This window comes from Geotrypetes seraphini, chromosome 2 (assembly GCF_902459505.1).
Source record: "Geotrypetes seraphini chromosome 2, aGeoSer1.1, whole genome shotgun sequence".
NCBI classification, from domain to species: Eukaryota; Metazoa; Chordata; class Amphibia; order Gymnophiona; family Dermophiidae; genus Geotrypetes; species Geotrypetes seraphini.
In genome coordinates, this window is record NC_047085.1 from 427,833,380 (window position 1) to 427,850,411 (window position 17,032).

Sequence of the window (17,032 nt, forward strand, 5' to 3'; positions counted from 1 at the left end):
CTTCTGTTTGAATCTTGGCCTCTCTGACTGCCGCTTTGACTGCTTTAGACCTGGTCAGATAGCCCTCTTTTGCCACCCTGTTTCCTGTTTGCTTGTAGGAAATAAAAGCTTTTTTCTTTTCCTTAACAAGATCCGAGATCTCTGCAGTGGTTGGGCTTGTTCTTCCTCCGTCATTTGCTTATTGTTTTTGTATAGCGGTTTGTTGCCTCATGCAAGGTGCATTTCAGGGTTGACCACATAGCCTCTACATTATCATTTTCATCTTGGTTTTGTAGCGCCCGATGGACGAAGTCTCCCATGCGTTTAAAGTCAGTGCCCCGAAAGTCGAGGATCTTTGCTGCTGTGTTTGATCTAGTGAAGCCTTTCTTGATGTTGAACCATACCATGTTGTGGTCGCTGGAGGCTAGCATATCGCCTACCGAAACTTCTGAAACGCTTTCTCCATTGGTGAGTATCAGGTCCAGTGTCGCCTGATCTCTAGTGGGCTCCAGAACCAGTTGTTTGAGTCTCGCTCCCTTTATGGAGGTTAAAAGCCTTCTGCTGCCGCTGGTAGTAGCAGAAAGTGTGTTCCAATCAGCATCGAGCATATTGAAGTCCCCTAGCAGTACCGCGTCCCCTCGTAAAGTGATGTTCTCAATGTCTTTGATTAATTCCATATCCCTGTCTTCCTGTTGTTTTGGAGGTCTGTATACCACACCAAGATACAGGCATTTTTCGTTTCCTCTGGCCAGGTTCACCCAGAGTGATTCCCCGGTGTAGTTGACATCTGTGATTCTGGTAACTTTGATGTTATCTCTAGTGTATGGTGCTACCCCACCCCCTATCCTGCCCTCTCTGTCCCGACGAAGTAAGTTGTAACCTGATATAGCCATGTCCCACCCATGTGAGTCCGTGAATCAAGTCTCAGATATCGCTATTACATCGAGGTCGGCGTTCGTTATTTCGGTCTCCAATTCTAGAATTTTATTGCCTAAGCTGTGTGCATTAACATACATAGCTTTCCATACTTTGTGTTTGCTAAGACCCTGTGTAGAATTTCCCGCCTGAGTTTGAGTGGCTCTTGTAGTATTGTTTTTACTGTGTGTACTTACCTCGGTCTCAGAAATGGAGTGTCGACTCACCTCTCCTGGAAAATTACTTACGGCGCTTGAGCATGAGTGGGTACCCTCTCCCAACTTACCTAGTTTAAAGCCCTTCGAAGTAGGCGGGCTAATCGTCGTCCGAAGACGTTCTTGCCTCTTCTGGTCAGGTGGAGTCCATCTGGTCCCTGCAGTCCCTGTAGTGCCTCTCCATGGTCCAGGAAGCCGAAGTTCATCTCCTTGCACCATTCATGTAGCCATATGTTCGTCCTCTGGAGCCCCCCTGCCCCGCGACAGCACTCAAGTTCGGCCTCCTTCTCCCGACATCAGCAGAACTTCAGATCGGCAACAGGTGCTCAGTCAAAAGCTTCCCCTGACTCAGCTTCCTGTTTCCACCCAGGCAGTTCAGTTAAGGGAAGCTTTTGACTGAGCACCTGTTGCTGATCTGAAGTTCTGCTGATGCCGGGAGAAGGAGGCCAAACTTGAGTGCTATCGCGGGACAGGGGGGACGCCGATGCCGCTGAGTGCCGTCGCGGAGGGGGGACCTTACCGATCTTGCTGCCAAAATCGGAAAGGTGAGAAAGAGAGAAAGATGGGCCTGTGGTGGATGGAGAGATTGAGAGAAGGGGCAGATGATGGAAGTGGGGAGAGAGAGAGGGCAGATGATGGAAGGAGGGGGGAGAGAGAGAGAGGGGCAAATGATGGAAGTGGAGAGAAGGGGCAGATGATGGAAGTGGGGAGAGAGAAGAGGGCAGATGATGGAAGGAAGGGGGGAAGAGAGAGAAGGGGCAGATGATGGAAGTGGAGAGAAGGGGGAGAGAGAAGAGGGCAGATGATGGAAGTGGGGGGAAAGAGACAGAAGAGGGCAGATGATGGAAGTGGGGGGAGAGAGAAGGGGCAGATGATGGAAGGAGGGGGGGAAGAGAGAGAAGAGGGCAGATGATGGAAGGAGAGGGGGAAGAGAGAGAAGAGGGCAGATGATGGAAGTGGAGAGAAGGTGGAGAGAGAAGAGGGCAGATGATGGAAGTGGGGGGGAAGAGAGAGAAGAGGGCAGATGATGGAAGTGGGGGGGAAGAGAGAGAAGGGGCAGATGATGGAAGTGGGGGAAAGAGAAGAGGGCAGATGATGGAAGGAGGGAGGAAAGAGAGAGAGGGGCAGATGATGGAAGTGGAGAGAAGGGGCAGATAATGGAAGTGGAGAGAAGGGAGAGAGAGAAGAGGGCAGATGATGTAAGGAGGGGATAAATAAAAGGAGGGCACATGATGGGGAAAAGGATTGAGTTAGGGAAATACTGGAGGGGGTGAGGGAAAGAGGTGGTGAGCTGTAGGTAGACAGTAAAAAAGGAAATTGATGAGAGGGTAGTAAGAACGTAATCTAGATGGATGCAGAAAATAATTTGAAAAGGAAAATGAGGGAAGAAAGGGATTGCAGAAGAGAGGTGTGTGAGAGGGAAGGAGAAGAGAGAGATGCCAGACTAATGGGGATGAAAGGAGAGATGGAAGGGGGAGGCATACAGTTTCTGGATGGGGCATAGAAGAGAAGATGCCATATAGGGGCAGAGAGATGGCAAACAGTGGATGGAAGGAAGAGAGTAACAAGAAGATAAGGAAAGCAGAAACCAGAAAAGACAAAGGTAGAACAAAAATTTTCTATTTATTTATTGCTTTAGGTCAGAGACACGTGTCACTGTTTCTGTGGTGTTGCATTGTATGCAGAGTCCAGCTTCTTGCTGGCTCAATTTAACCTGTTTTATCCCCCCTTTTACAAAACTGTGGAGCGTTTAGCGCCAGCCGTGGTGGTAGCAGCTCTGATGCTCAGAATTCTATGAGCGTCAGAGCTGTTACCACCATGGCTAAAATCCACACTACAGTTTTGTAAAAGGGGGAGGGATTAGTTGTGATGACATTCCATACTAGGCGAAGGTATTTTCTGTGTTCGAAAAACATGGTTTTCTGTTAGGATTGACGGTGTAGGATTGACCTGTACTAGTCTGGCTTGTTTAGTTTTACAATGTGTGTATTGATGTTGTACTGCTCACTGATGCTGCCTTTTCCTAGGTACTCATGTGTGATGTGTGGCTTGTTACTAAAAATCATGTTTTTCGTACAGATGGGGGGGTGCCAAAATATGATGGGCCCCGGGTGTCACATATGCTAGGTACGCCACTGCCCATAGCACGAGATTGAGACTCCAATCTGGAAAAGAACTCTGAAGAAAAGGCTCCAGATGACTGACCCTTTAAAAATCTCACCATATCAGGCTGAGTGGCTAAAGAAGAATGAGAAATCCTGGAATGCTGCTACCTGCACTTGCAGGGAATTGTAAATCATACCGTTCGACATCGGTCCTACATCAGACCTCTCACTGATATAGCCCAAAAGTACAACATTAAAATCCACTCCTATGCCGATGACATCCAGCTGCTCCTACCACTAGGCGAAAAAAGATCATCCCAAATCGCCAACCTCCAACACTGCCTCTCTGACATGAAAACTACAGCTGAACGCCTCCAAGACCGAACATTTATGGATCAGGATAAAAAGTACCAAATACATATGCCCCACACTATCATAGGACTCCACCTTACTAATAGCAGCAGATCAAGTACGCAGCCTAGGAGTAACATTAGACAGCCACCTTTTCCTGTCCACCCACATATCTCAAGTAGTTTCTACCTCCTTCTACTACCTCCGCCAATTGAGAAGGATCAAACCCTACATATCCACACCTGACCTAGCCCAACTCCTCTACGCCTATGTCCTCTCCAGGATGGATTACTGCAACTCCCTATTTAATGGAGTAGCCAAAAAAGATCTCCACCTCCTACACAACCTCAACTACCGTGATCCCATCTCCCCGCAAAGCACTGGCTCCCAATTAACCAACGCTGCACATTCAAGGCCCTGGTAATAGAACATAAAAGAATTTACGCCACTACCCCTGCCTACATAGAATCCAAGCTAACCCTTTACACCCCACCCGCCCCCTCCGCTCGGAAATAGAGAAACTCCTACGCATCCCCCCAGGAAGGTCCCTCCTGTCAGAAACCGACCGCAAATGCTCCTACAGCCACTTCATCCCCCAACTCTGGAACCAACTCCCCCCAGAAATCAGATTACAGAACTCATTGATGACCTTCTGAAAAGCGGTAAAGACCCTCCTCTTCAACTAAAATTACAACCGCAATCTACCCTTCACCCCCCTAAACTCCGCCTCCCTTCTCCATTCTGATTCCTTACTTAAATTGCTGTATAGTCCATTCTTAACCTGTACTTAAATTGTCGTATAGTCCTGTACTTAAACTACTGTATAGTCTTTGTATTTTCCAAATGTACTCCACTGTGAATGTTTGCTTGTAGGACATTCTGAGCTACTGGGAGGATGTAATAAAAATCTAAATAAATAAAGGACAAAGGACCAGATTCTTTAAATGGTGCCCTAATTGGAGACACCTAGTCAAGTTCCATGTGAAACTCAAAATTAAATAATGAGCTTAATCAGCGTGGTAATTGACCACACTATTAAAAGTTCATTACAAAAAAAACAAACAAAACAACAAACCAATTAAGAGTTCCTCATGGAACTTGGAACGGTGCCTAGCAAATGCCTGTCAAGGTACTTAAGCGAGCCTAATGATGCCTACCTCAAAAAATGAGCATGGTTAGGGGCAGAGAATAGGCCCTAGGCCTATAGGTGGTAGGACTTAGGCATCATTAGGCATCTGTGTTAGGTGCTGGTAAATTAAGCCAGGAAATATACAGCACTTAAGATAAGGACACCTGCCAACTCCTAAGAATGCTTAGGTGCCGCTAAGCATGATTCTATAAACCGTGCCTAGTGGTTGATTGACAACCTCGCAAAGCAGTGCCTAAGAGTTAGGTACTGTTAGGCACCATTTATACAGTAAAATCAGGCTGAAAATCTGCGACAGAGAGTGGAAAGAACTACAACATGTTTCAAACACACCACATATGAGCATAAGCAGTTGACATGGATCGCTTCTTCACTTGAAGTAGCTATCGCCTCTTCTGAGCAGCCTTTTCTCCTTTCGATAGCCAAGCCATAAGACCAAAAAGCACAGTTACTTACCATAACAGGTGTTATCCAGGGACAGCAAGCAGCTATTATCAACCTGTGGGTGATGTCGTATACGGAGCCCCGATGCAGACAGCTTCTCAAGCTGATTTGCTTGCAGAACTTAGAAAGTTCGTGACTGCTGCACCGTGCATGCGCGAGTGCCTTCCCGTCCATGCAAGGGCTCAAGTCTCCTCAGTTCAGATAGCTAGCAGAGAAGCCAACCAGGGGAGGTGGGTGGGTTGTGAGAATAGCTGCCTGCTGTCCCTGGATAACACCTGTTACGGAAGTAACTTTGCTTTATTCCAGAACAAACAGGCAGCCTATTCTCAACCTGTGGCTGACCTCCAAGCTAACCAGAATGGGATGGTGGGAGAGTTGGCAATTCAGGAGAATAATTTTTTTAATACTGCTGGCCAAATTGGCCATCCCATCTGGAAAAGGTATCCAGACAATAATGAGAGATGAAAGTATGAACCAAGGACCAAGTGGCAGCTTTGCAGATTTCCTCAATAGGAGCAGATCTAAAGAAAGCTACTGATGCCACCATGGCTCTGACTTTGTGGGTTGTGACTCGATGCAGTCCAGCCTGAGCAAAGCAGAAAGAGATGTAAGCTGCTAACCAGTTGGAGATGGTGCGCTTGGAAATTGGATGTTCCAACTAGTTTGGATTGAAGGAGACAAAAAGATGAGGAGCAGATCTATGTGGCTGAGTGCGTTGCAAATAGAAAGCAAAAGCATGCTTACAGTCCAGAGTATGCAGAGCTGTTTCTCCAGGATGAGAATGAGGCTTTGGAAAAAAAACACTGGAAGTACAATCGATTGGTTGAGATGAAATTCTGAAACCACTTTAGGTAAGAATTTAGGATAAGTACGAAGGACCACCTTGTCATGATGGAATACTGTAAAAGGTGGGTCCACTACTAAAGCTTGTAGCTCGCTGACCCTGCAAGTAGACATAAGAGCAATGAGATATTTAAGATGAACTGTATCCATTGGTTCAAAAAGAGGCTTCATCAATTGAGCAAGAACAACATTGAGATCCCAAACTGGAGGAGGTATGAGAGGTGGTTTGACATTGAAAAGTCCTTTCATAAATCTGGAAACCACAGGATGAGCCGAAAGGGGTTTCCCTTCGATAGGATGATGGTAAGCAGTAATTGCACTGAGATGGACTCCAATGGATTTGGATTTGAGGCCTGATTGTGATAAGTGGAACAGGTAATCCAAAACTGAAAACAAGGAGGTAGATTGAGGCTCCTTGTGATGAATGGTGCACCAAGCAGAAAATCTAGTCCATTTCTGATTGTAGCATTGTCTAGTGGTAGGCTTTCTAGAAGCCTCTAAAATGTCCTGTACAGATTGAGAAAACTGTAGAGTGGAAGTTAAGTTGAGAGGTACCAAGCTGTCAGGTGAAGAGACTGCAGGTTGGGATGAATTAGAGACTCTTGACTCTGTAAGCAGAGAGGGAAAAACTGGTAGAAGCATTGGCTCCCTGCTGCTGAATTGAAGTAGAAGGGAGAACCAAGGTTGCCTGGGCCACTAAGGAATAATCAGAATCATGGTAGCATGCTCCTGTTTGAGTTTGACAAGAGTCTTGAGAATCAGAGAAAATGGAGGGAATGCATAGAGAAACTGATTCATCCAGTCCAGAAGGAAAGCGCCTTGAGGCGATGAGAGAGTATATCCTGGAGCAGAACTGAGGTAGTTTGTGGTTGTGGGGAGACGCAAAGAGAGCTATCTGAGGAGTGCCCCTCTGAGAAAAAATGTGTTGGAGAGGCGAGAAATTGAGTGTCCATTTGTGAGGTTGAAGACGACGACTCAATTTGTCCACCAGACAGTTTTTCTCTCCTTAAATGTAGACTGCTTTCATGAAGGTGTTGTGATGGATTGCCCAGGTCCACACCTTTTGAGCTTCCTGACAAAGAGGGAGAGATCCTGTTCCTCCCTGCTTGCTGACGTAGTACATGGCTACTTGGTTATCTGTCCAAATGAGGACTACCAAGTCGTGAAGAAGATACTGAAAAGCTTTGAGAGCATTGAAGATCACTCTGAGTTCCAACAGATTGATGTGACACTGACGGTCCGTGCTGGACCAACTGACTTGAGTACGGAGACCATAGAGAAGAGCGCTCCAAGCATAGGTCAAGGAATCTGTCGTGAGGACCTTCTGATGGGGGAGGGCGTCTGAAACAGTAAACCTCTGGAGAGATTGAAAGAGAACATTCACCAGTGGAGAGACTGCCTCAACGAAGAAGTTAGTGTAATGTCTTGAGAGAGTGGGTCACAAGCCTGCATCCACTGAGATGCCAGGGTCCACTGAGGAATTCTGAGGTGAAGTCTGGCAAAAGGAGTCACGTGAACTGTAGAGGCCATGTGACCGAGGAGAACCATCATGTGTCTTGCTGAAATTGTAGTCAAGGAAGACACCTTGTGGCAGAGATGAATGAGAGCATTCTGACGTTGTTGAGGAAGGAATGCTGTGAGTCAAGACAGTGTCCAGGACAGCTCCGATGAACTGTAAATTTTGAGAAGGCTGTAGCTGGGATTTGGGAAAGTTGATTTTGAACCCCAAACTTTGTAGGAACCACGTAGCCTGTAGGGTCGCTACAATAATCTTTTGAGATGTGGAATCCTTGATGAGCCAGTCGTCCAGGTACGGAAACACCTGGAGTCCATGGTTCCACAGAGCTGCTGCTACTACAACTAGGCACTTGGTGAACACTCTTGGAGATGAAGCCAGGCCGAAAGGTAGCACTCTGTACTGAAAATGAAGATTTCCCAGCCGAAATTTGAGGAACTGTCGAGAGGCTGGTGAATGGGAATGTGAGTGTAAGCCTCTTTGAGAACATAACCAATCGTTCTGATCTAGAAGGGGGTACAATGATGCTAGAGACAGCATGCAAAATTTCTCCCTGCTGCCTCTGTTGCTGTTGGGGTTTCTTAGGAGGCATCCTGGTATAAGGAGCTGCTCTCTGTGGGAAACGCCGCTGGTAAGATGTACAGGCCTGAAATCCTTAGGCTTAGGACGAATGATGGAAGCAAATGACTTCTCATGTTCAGACAACTTCTTAGTGGCTTCCTCGATAGAATCATCAAATAAGTCATTGCCTTGACAAGGGATGTTGGCAAGGCGATCCTGAAGATTAGGTTCCATGTCAATGGTGCAAAGCCAGGCGAGGAGGCACATTGCTACAGAGCAAGCAGTTGCCCTGGCTGACAACTCTAAGGCATCATAAGACTGGAGAAGATGTAATCTGAGTTGTGACAGAGTAGCGATGACTTCTTGGAATTCGAAGTACTTCTGTGTATCTAAATAGTTGAGAAATTTAGGAAAAAGATCAATGAGGAACTTGAGATAAGTTACAAAATTAAAATTATAATTCAGGACTTTGGAGGACATCATAGCATTTTGGTAAAGGCGACGTCCAAACTTGTCCATAGTTTTTCCTTCCCTTCCAGGAGGAACGGTAGCATAAACTCTGGAAGGATGGTATCTTAAGGAGGACTCCACAAGCAGGGATTGGTGAGACAACTGCGAATTCTCAAATCCTTTGCAATGTAGAGTTTTATGCCTGGAGTCCAATTTGCCTGGAACAGCAGGAATTGTGTAAGGAGTCTCCAGGCATCATGTAAAAGTCTGAGACAAAAGCTTGTGAAGAGGAAGCTTAAGTGACTCTGCAGGAGGTTGAGGAAGATGCATGACCTCAAGATACTCCTTAGAGTACTTAGAACCAGCATCCAATTGAAGTTCTAGGTCATCAGCCATCTGGCGAAGAAAAGAAGAGATAGACAGCTGATCTGCCAATGCCTTGCCTCGAGGGGGACTCGATGACCTCGAGGCGGCATGGGTTGAAGATGAAGAATAAGGAGACTTGGTCGAGGCAATGGAAGCCGCTGAGTCCTCAAGGTCTGGAAGTGGAGACCTCAAATGAGGAGTCGGTGGTCTGGAAGAGCTGGAAGGTGTGGATCGAGGCTTAGATGAAGAAGGACGCTCTTTGGAAGAAGAGCTATGCCTGAAGGTATGCCTCGAGGAAGGCCTCGATCAACGACGAGAGTGATGCTTAGAAGCAGGTCTCGAGGATTGAGGAGATTTCGCCCCAGAGATGTAAGTAGGCATTGCTACCAGTGAATGGATAGGGCTAGAAGCTGTAGATCGAAGCTCAGGACGCTTGATGGAGGAATCTCAAAGCACTCCTAAAGACTCTGCTCCTTGTATGGAGTGTGAGGATTCCTGTCGAGGCACTCGCAAAGAATCTACTCCTTGCTTAGAGTGCATTGATGCCAGACCAGACACTCACAAAGACTCTGCTCCCTTCATAGAGTGTGAAGTTTCAGCTCGAGGCATAGGAAGAGATGAGATCTTGCGGAAGTCTGCAGATTGCCCAGGCTGGATTAGAGAAGACAGCTTCGGTCCCATTTTGGTTAGAAACTGAACAAATTACTGCTTTAACATGGTCTGGAAGGAAGCTGGCAAGGATGGATCCGCGTCTGAAACTAGACCACCTACTACGGATGTAGGTTCCAAAGTGACAGTGGAAATGTGCTTTGACTTAGAAGTCTTAGAAAGCTTGAACTTTCTGACCTGAGGATTCAGGGGAAGATACAGCAGGTGTACTCGAGCTGAGAGACGTCCCAAACGAGGAAGGTCTGATGAGGCTCGAGGTTGGAGTCGTGGAAGCAGGAGGACCCTCGGTAGAAGGTGGAACCGAGGCCGCTTTCAAAGTCGAGGGTTTGACTGAAGAGTCCATCCCAAAAAGCTTCTCCACTAAAATACGACGACTTTAAGGGCTTGAGGTTGAAGAGTAGCAAAGTGCTCACATGACTTCGGTTGATGGTCCGGCCCAAGACACTTGAGGCACCAACGATGTGGGTCCGTGAGGGAAATTGCATGCTAGCACTGGCTACACTTCTTGAAGCCCATTGCTGGCCAAGACATAGGAGGAAAAATAGCTGCAGTGAAGTCGAAGCCCGCAGGCTGCGGCCCAGCGGCCTGACCCGCCAGTCGAACGGAGGAAAAAAATAAAGGTTTTTTTTTTTAAACTGTAAAGAAAGAAAAGAGCACAGCAATTCGCGAAGAAATAAACACAAACCGTGGTGAGAGAAGGCACGAAGTAACAAAGTTAAACGCAGAGAGTCAAAGACAGACTTCTCAACTCCGTGGAAAACTGAGAACTGAGGAGACTCGCCCTGCGCTGGGCAGGAAGGCACTCGTGCATGTGCAGTGCGGCTGACTCGAAACTTCTGCGTTTCTACAAGCAAGTCTGCTTGCGAGGCTGTCCGCATCCGGGCTTCGTGGATGATGTCACCTATGTGAGAATAGGCTGCCTGCTTGTCCTGGGATAATGCATATTTACAGAGGAAAACAAACATTGGAAAATAATTTTCATAATAATAATTTGTGGTTTATAAATTTCCCACAGGTATAAACAGTTAACACCTAGGGAAATGTTAAAAAGGTATTTCTTGGAAGTCTTGATGGTACCTGAAGAGTCAATTCCCCCTTTTGCACAAGTTTACTACTTACCAACTAAATAAAGTACAACAAGATCTGCAAGCTGCAAAACAAGGCCAAGATGCACAAAAATTATATATATCAGTCATTTTGGAGGCCTCTAACAAAGAAATTGTCAAACCTTCTACTTTATTGGCATCTGTGGCTCTTCTGCCAGACAAAATATGGATCCTAAAATTATTCTTTAAAAATAGACAAATAATTTTTAGGGCATCGAATTCAAATATTTCCTGATGTGGCCCGTGAGACCCAGAAGCGCAGACGTCAATTTTTACTTCTGAATTCTGGAGTCACTTTGATTGGAGGAACTTTTTTCCTAAGCTATCCATGTAAAGATCTAAAGGTGAAAAAACAGTGTGACAAAGCAGTGGTTGCTGCCAGAAGGATGCTGGGCTGTATAAAGAGAGGCGTAGTCAGTAGAAGGAAGAAGGTGTTGATGCCCCTGTACAGGTCATTGGTAAGGCCCCACTTGGAGTATTGTGTTCAATTTTGGAGACCGTATCTGGCAAAGGACGTAAGAAAACTTGAGGCGGTCCAGAGGAGGGCGACGAAAATGATAGGAGGCTTGCGCCAGAAGACGTATGAGGAGAGACTGGAAGCCCTGAATATGTATACCCTAGAGGAAAGGAGAGACAGGGGAGATATGATTCAGATGTTCAAATACTTGAAGGGTATTAATGTAGAACAAAATCTTTTTCAGAGAAAGGAAAATGGTAAAACCAGAGGACATAATTTGAGGTTGAGGGGTGGTAGATTCAAGAGCAATGTTAGGAAATTCTACTTTACGGAGAGGGTGGTGGATGCCTGGAATGCGCTCCCGAGAGAGGTGAGGTGGTGGAGAGTAAAACTGTGACTGAGTTCAAAGAAGCGTGGGATGAACACAAAGGCCCTGATTCTGTATAGGACGCCCGGGAGAGGTGTCCTATTCAGAATCAGGCCTACACTAAACCCCGATTCTGTAACCAGCGTCCATGGTACAGATGCTGGTTAGAGAATCGGGTTAGATTAGACATGGCCCGCTATACTTATCGCGGCAAGGAATCTCTCTGCCGCTATAAGTATAGTGGGCCGCGGCCGCCTGTCCAATTGCTGGCAGGAGGGTGCCCAAACCCTCCTGCCAGAAGATGCCCCCCAACACTACCGACCGCCCCCCCCCCCGACACTACCAATCGCTGGCAGGAGGGTGCCCAATCCCTCCTGCCGGAAGATGCACCCCACCCCCCCCGACACTACCGATCACCGGCAGGAGGGTGCCCAATCCCTCCTGCCAGAAGATGCACCCCCTCCGCACCCCACCCCCGCGCTAACAGCCCTCAAACCTCCCCCCCACCAAACTAACCTTTCCTTGTTGGCCAGACGGGACTTGCCCGTCCAGCCGGCAGGCCCGTCTCGTCGAAATGAGGCGGGCCCGCCACTTCCCAGCCCATCCTTCTGAAGCCTAAGGCCTGATTGGCCCAGGCTCTAGAAGCCTGGACCAATCAGGCCTTAGGCATAGCGGGTCCGCCCATCCCCACTAAGTCTAAGGCCTGATTGGCCCAGGCGCCTAGAGGAGGGCACCCTCCTGCCGGTGATCGGTAGTGTCGGGAGGGGGTGCGGAGGGGGTGCCTCTTCCGGCAGGAGGGATTGGGCACCCTCCTGCCAGCGATCGGTAGTGTGGGGGGGGTGTGGTCAGTAGTGTCGGGGGGGGGGGCGGTCGGTAGTATTGGGAGGGCATCTTCTGGCAGGAGGGTTTGGGCACCTTCCTGCCAGAAATTGGACAGGCGGCCATGGCCCGCTATACTTATAGCAGCAGAGAGATCCCTTGCCGCAATAAGTATAGCGGCCGCGTCTACTTACAATATAGACCAGCATTTTGTTGGCCTACATTGTAAGCGTCTCTTCCTCTACTAGGGAGACGCGTAGGGCCGCCTAGGTTCGCCTAAGGCCCTTAGGCGAGCTTAGGCATCTTGCGGGCCTCCCTAGGCTCCCGGAGGTGCCTTCAATATAGGCGGCCTGCCTGGGGAGCATTTTTTTTTTAAAACGTGCATCCCGATTGGCTGATTAGACAGCTGTAGGACGCCTACAGCTGCCTAAAATCGGAACGCACTTTGTAGAATCAGGACCAAAGGGTCTAGAATCAGAAAATAAGATTAAATATTGAACTAAGGCCAGTACTGGGCAGACTTGCACGGTTTGTGTCTGTATATGGCCGTTTGGTGGAGGATGAGCTGGGGAGGGCTTCAATGGCTGGGAGGGTGTAGATGGGCTGGAGTAAGTCTTAACAGAGATTTCAGCAGTTGGAACCCAAGCACAGTACAGGGTAAAGCCTTGCATTCTTGCCCAGAAATAGCTAAGAAGAAAAAAATAAAAAATTTAAATTGAATCAGGTTGGGCAGACTGGATGGACCATTCGGGTCTTTATCTGCCGTCATCTACTATGTTACTATGTTAAATGTATAGTCAAATATTCTGTAAAATATGTGCTCTTTGAATCTTCACAGTTGACAGCTTTCCTATGAAACGCCTGGAGGGAGAAAGTATGTAGAGCTCATATTAATAAAATATGTCTCTCCTGCAGATTTGAGTCGATTTGCTTTTTCCTTTATTTTGTATCTGGAATATTCTAGAAGTTCTTTAAACTGCTTGAAGTATTCTTGGATCCTAATATTATGGACTTAAGAAGAATAAGTCAATATTTCTTTATGATGATTTATTTCTTTAAAGTATTGTGACTTTTTCTAATTTTTTGTACAAGATGTAATGCTTGGTAAATAATGGAAATGTGATAAAAATAAAATAAAAAAAGAGAAATGATTAGTAGTAATAGCATATATACTACCACCCCCCCCCTCTGAATCTTTGCCAATTAACAAGCAAGTATTGGCACTAATTGGTACTAATTTGAATTTACGTGCACAACTTTCTAAGCACACTCTATAAATCTGTGTGTGTAAATTCTACTGCAGGATCTCAAAAGGGGGCATGGTCAGGGAAGGGGCATAGGCATTCTTAAAAGTTAGGCGCACTGTTATAGAATAAGCCCAATCAACCACAATTTAAGTACAGGCTTTTATGCTAGTTTTGGTTGGCATAAATGTCCGAAATTTTAGTTGCAGGAACGGGCTCTGCATGACTTCTATAAAGCGTGCCTAACTCTGGATACAGTTTAGAGAATACAACCAAGCTCTGATTTTTCAACACCAATCTTTTGGGCAACATAAAACAGAATTCCTCCCTATGTGTAACCACTGGGATAATTTTATAAAAGCCCTTTTTACATGTGAAAAATCCTTTATAAAATTACTCCCAAAGTTAACAAATGCATCTCAGCTTATCTAGTTTAGAAGGTATCACAGAATGATTCCACATTGCACTGTTTATTCGTGCTCATGTCAGTGTTTCCTATTCCAAGCCAGAATTGCACTTGCAGGAAGAGTCAGCCTTTGATATCTCACATACCAAAAACCAAAGGCAACTTCAAGCCAGCTTAGACTGATATTGCTATCAGAGCAAGTTATTATTAAGTGCATAATAGAATTTTTTTTTCAGTATTGCCAAACAGAATGACCTACCTTTGACCAGATAGCAGCAGACAGTCCCATGACTGGACTTATAGCCAATATCACCAATGTTAACTTCCACCCTTGCGTAAACCCAACTATAAACCCTGTCAGGAACGTGGACAATGACTGAAGTAACATGGAAATTTTGTCACCAATTCCTTCATTAATTTTGGAAACATCACTGATAAAAAAAAAAAAGAGAAAGATCATTGAATTTGGGATGCAAGAAAAATTGTGCAGACTTCTATTAAAAGAAATATGCTGTACAAATTTGATATATATAACTTACAGTCTTTGGAAATAACCTGTTTTTATAGTTATTTTTCTCTTTCATTAACTTGTCTTTGTAGTTCTATTACTTGTTCAGAATGGGATTACAATGCAATCCAATGCACTATATCATTAGGTTATTAAGGTATAAAGTAATATGACCTATCCATGTTTTCTGTGTGCCCCTATCCACCCTGTTCAAAATATCCCCCCTGTGTCCCAATTCCTATTCTTCCCCCAACTCTCTTGCGGATCCCTATCTTACTCTGACCAATATATTCTTCTGTCCCTCCCCTTGTGTCCAGAATGATCCTTTTGTGTCCCTACCCTATGCTCCATCCTCTGCCAACATCTCTTCAGTGTCCATGTTCCTCCACATGTCTAAATTCTCTCCTCTCTCTTCCCTTCCTCCTACACCCCTACCCTTGCTGGTGCAGCAAATCACTCTCTCTCTCTTTCCTCTGCTTCCTCCCCCAGTTCAGCATTTGCCTCACCCTCTTTGGTCCAGATCTGTCTCTCTCTTCCCTTTGCCCACTTCCCCAAGGCCATCTTCTCTCCTTCTAATTTTCTTTAGTTGTAGCCGGGTTTCTAGCCCCACCTCTCCATCAGTCCTTCAAATGTTGCAGTGCATTGCCAATACAAGCTGTGGTGAAAGCAGCCTCTCTCTGGCTGATGGAATCTTTCCTCTGTGCATCCCATCCATAGGAAGTTCCATCATTGAGGTGGGATGTGAAGAAGAGAGAGCTGAACGAGAAAGGGGCTGACAGGAATCTCGCTGAATCTGTGGAGGTCCCATGGGTTCCCCCCTATGTCCATGAGAAACCTGCGAGGATCTCCCCCCTCCACTGAGGTCACAGGGATCCTGCGGGGATGGAAGCACCTGTCTCAGTCTCCTGGCTCTAAGACATTCAAGTAGACCTCCTCCCTCCTTCCTTCCAGCCACACTTGCATTTTCAAAAATCCATGGGCAGCCGTTCCTATATGCTGCCCTTCAGCTGACCTGGAAGCCTCAGAGGAAAGACTTCTGGGTCAGCCGCAGGCAGCGTGTAGGTACCGTTGCCCACGGCTTTTTGAAGAAGCAAGTGCAGCTGGAAGGAAGGAGGCAGCCTACTTGGACGTCTTAGAGCCAGCCAGGAGACAGCATTCTACAACCAAGAGAGGGAGGGCGTGAACCTGGGACACAGAAGAGAAGAAGGGATGGAGAGGGCATGTTGGGACACAGGAGGGAGGAAGGGGCACAAATTTGGGACATGGGATGGAAGGAAGGAGGGGGAGAGAGGGGGCATGAACTTGGAACACAAAATGGAGGGAGGGGCATTGGGACACAGAAGGGAAGGAGGGGATGCAAACTTGGGACACAGAATGGAGGGAAGAAGGGAGGGGCACAAACATGGGACATAGAATGGAAGGATGGAGAGAGGGAAAGAGATGCTAAGATGAGGGAGGGAATAGAAAGGGAGAATTGGGTATGGGTGTTTGAGTGAAAGGGAAAGAGAGATGGTGAACAGAGAAAGGAAAAAAGAAGAGAATTGTTGGACATAGGAAGGAGAGAGAATTGTTGGACATGGTGGTGAGAGAGGAGTAAGGAAGAGATGCATAGAGGAAAGATATATGAGAGGAGGAAATATTGGGTGTGATGGTGGATAGGGAACTGTGGGACAGATCCTGCATGGAGATTGAAAGGGATGTAAGAGGGAGAAATGTTACACATGGTGGTGGAGGGAAGAAGGCGAGAAATGCATCATGGGGCTGAAGAGAGGTTATAGAAGAAGAAATACCGTGTTTCCCCGAAAATAAGTGTCTTATATTCATTTAGGGCCTCAAAAAGGCACTAGTTCTTATTTTCGAGTACATGACCATCTCTCCCTTCCTCTCCTTCACCCCAATTTTTCCTTTTTCCTTTCCCCCACATGTGCAACATCTTTCCTCTACTCTCACCAAGCCCCTTGTGCCTTCCCTCTGCAGCATATTTCTATCCCTCCATCCCTCCCATCCTCCTGTGCAGCAGAACCTTTGCCCAGCTTCTATCCTTCCTTCCCTTCCATCCCTCGTGCAGCAAAACCCTTTGCCCACCTTCCATCCTTCCCTCCCTTTCATCCCTCGTGCAGCAGAACCCTTGCGCAACTGCCGCCACCCCATAAATACCTTCTAGCAGAGGAGCGTCGGGTCAGCAGTGGATGGGGCTGGAAGCGGTGGATCGAAGCAGAGGTGGTTGGGCAGAAGCACCTCGAGGCACTCGCCAAGCCTCGAGGCTCGGCATCGAGGGCAACGGGTCCGGAGGAGACCCTCGCAAAGACTCCTTGCATCGAGGGAATCGGTTCCAACGGAGGCACTCGCAAAGACTCTGCTCCTTGCATCGAGTGAATCGGTTCCAGGGGAGGCATGGGCAAAGACTCTGCTCCTTGCGATGCATGCCTCGATGCCAGACCAGATACTCGCAGAGACTCTGCTCCCTGCAGCGAGAGTGTACGTCGAGGCGGCACCGGAGGTGGCTCGACCTCACGGGAGGCCTCCGCGTGCCCAGGCTGGATTTGGGAGAGAAGCTTCGGCCC

General features: G+C 47.0%; 1 protein-coding gene across 1 annotated transcript in view; it reads right to left on the minus strand.

Moving 5' to 3' along the window:
• Positions 1-17,032, minus strand: part of ABCB1 (ATP binding cassette subfamily B member 1) — a 356,266-nt gene that overhangs the window by 219,159 nt on the left and 120,075 nt on the right. Inside the window, exon 7 of the mRNA XM_033931220.1 lies at positions 14,220-14,391. Coding sequence (XP_033787111.1) covers positions 14,220-14,391 — 172 coding nt within the window. The remainder of the gene's footprint in view (positions 1-14,219; positions 14,392-17,032) is intronic.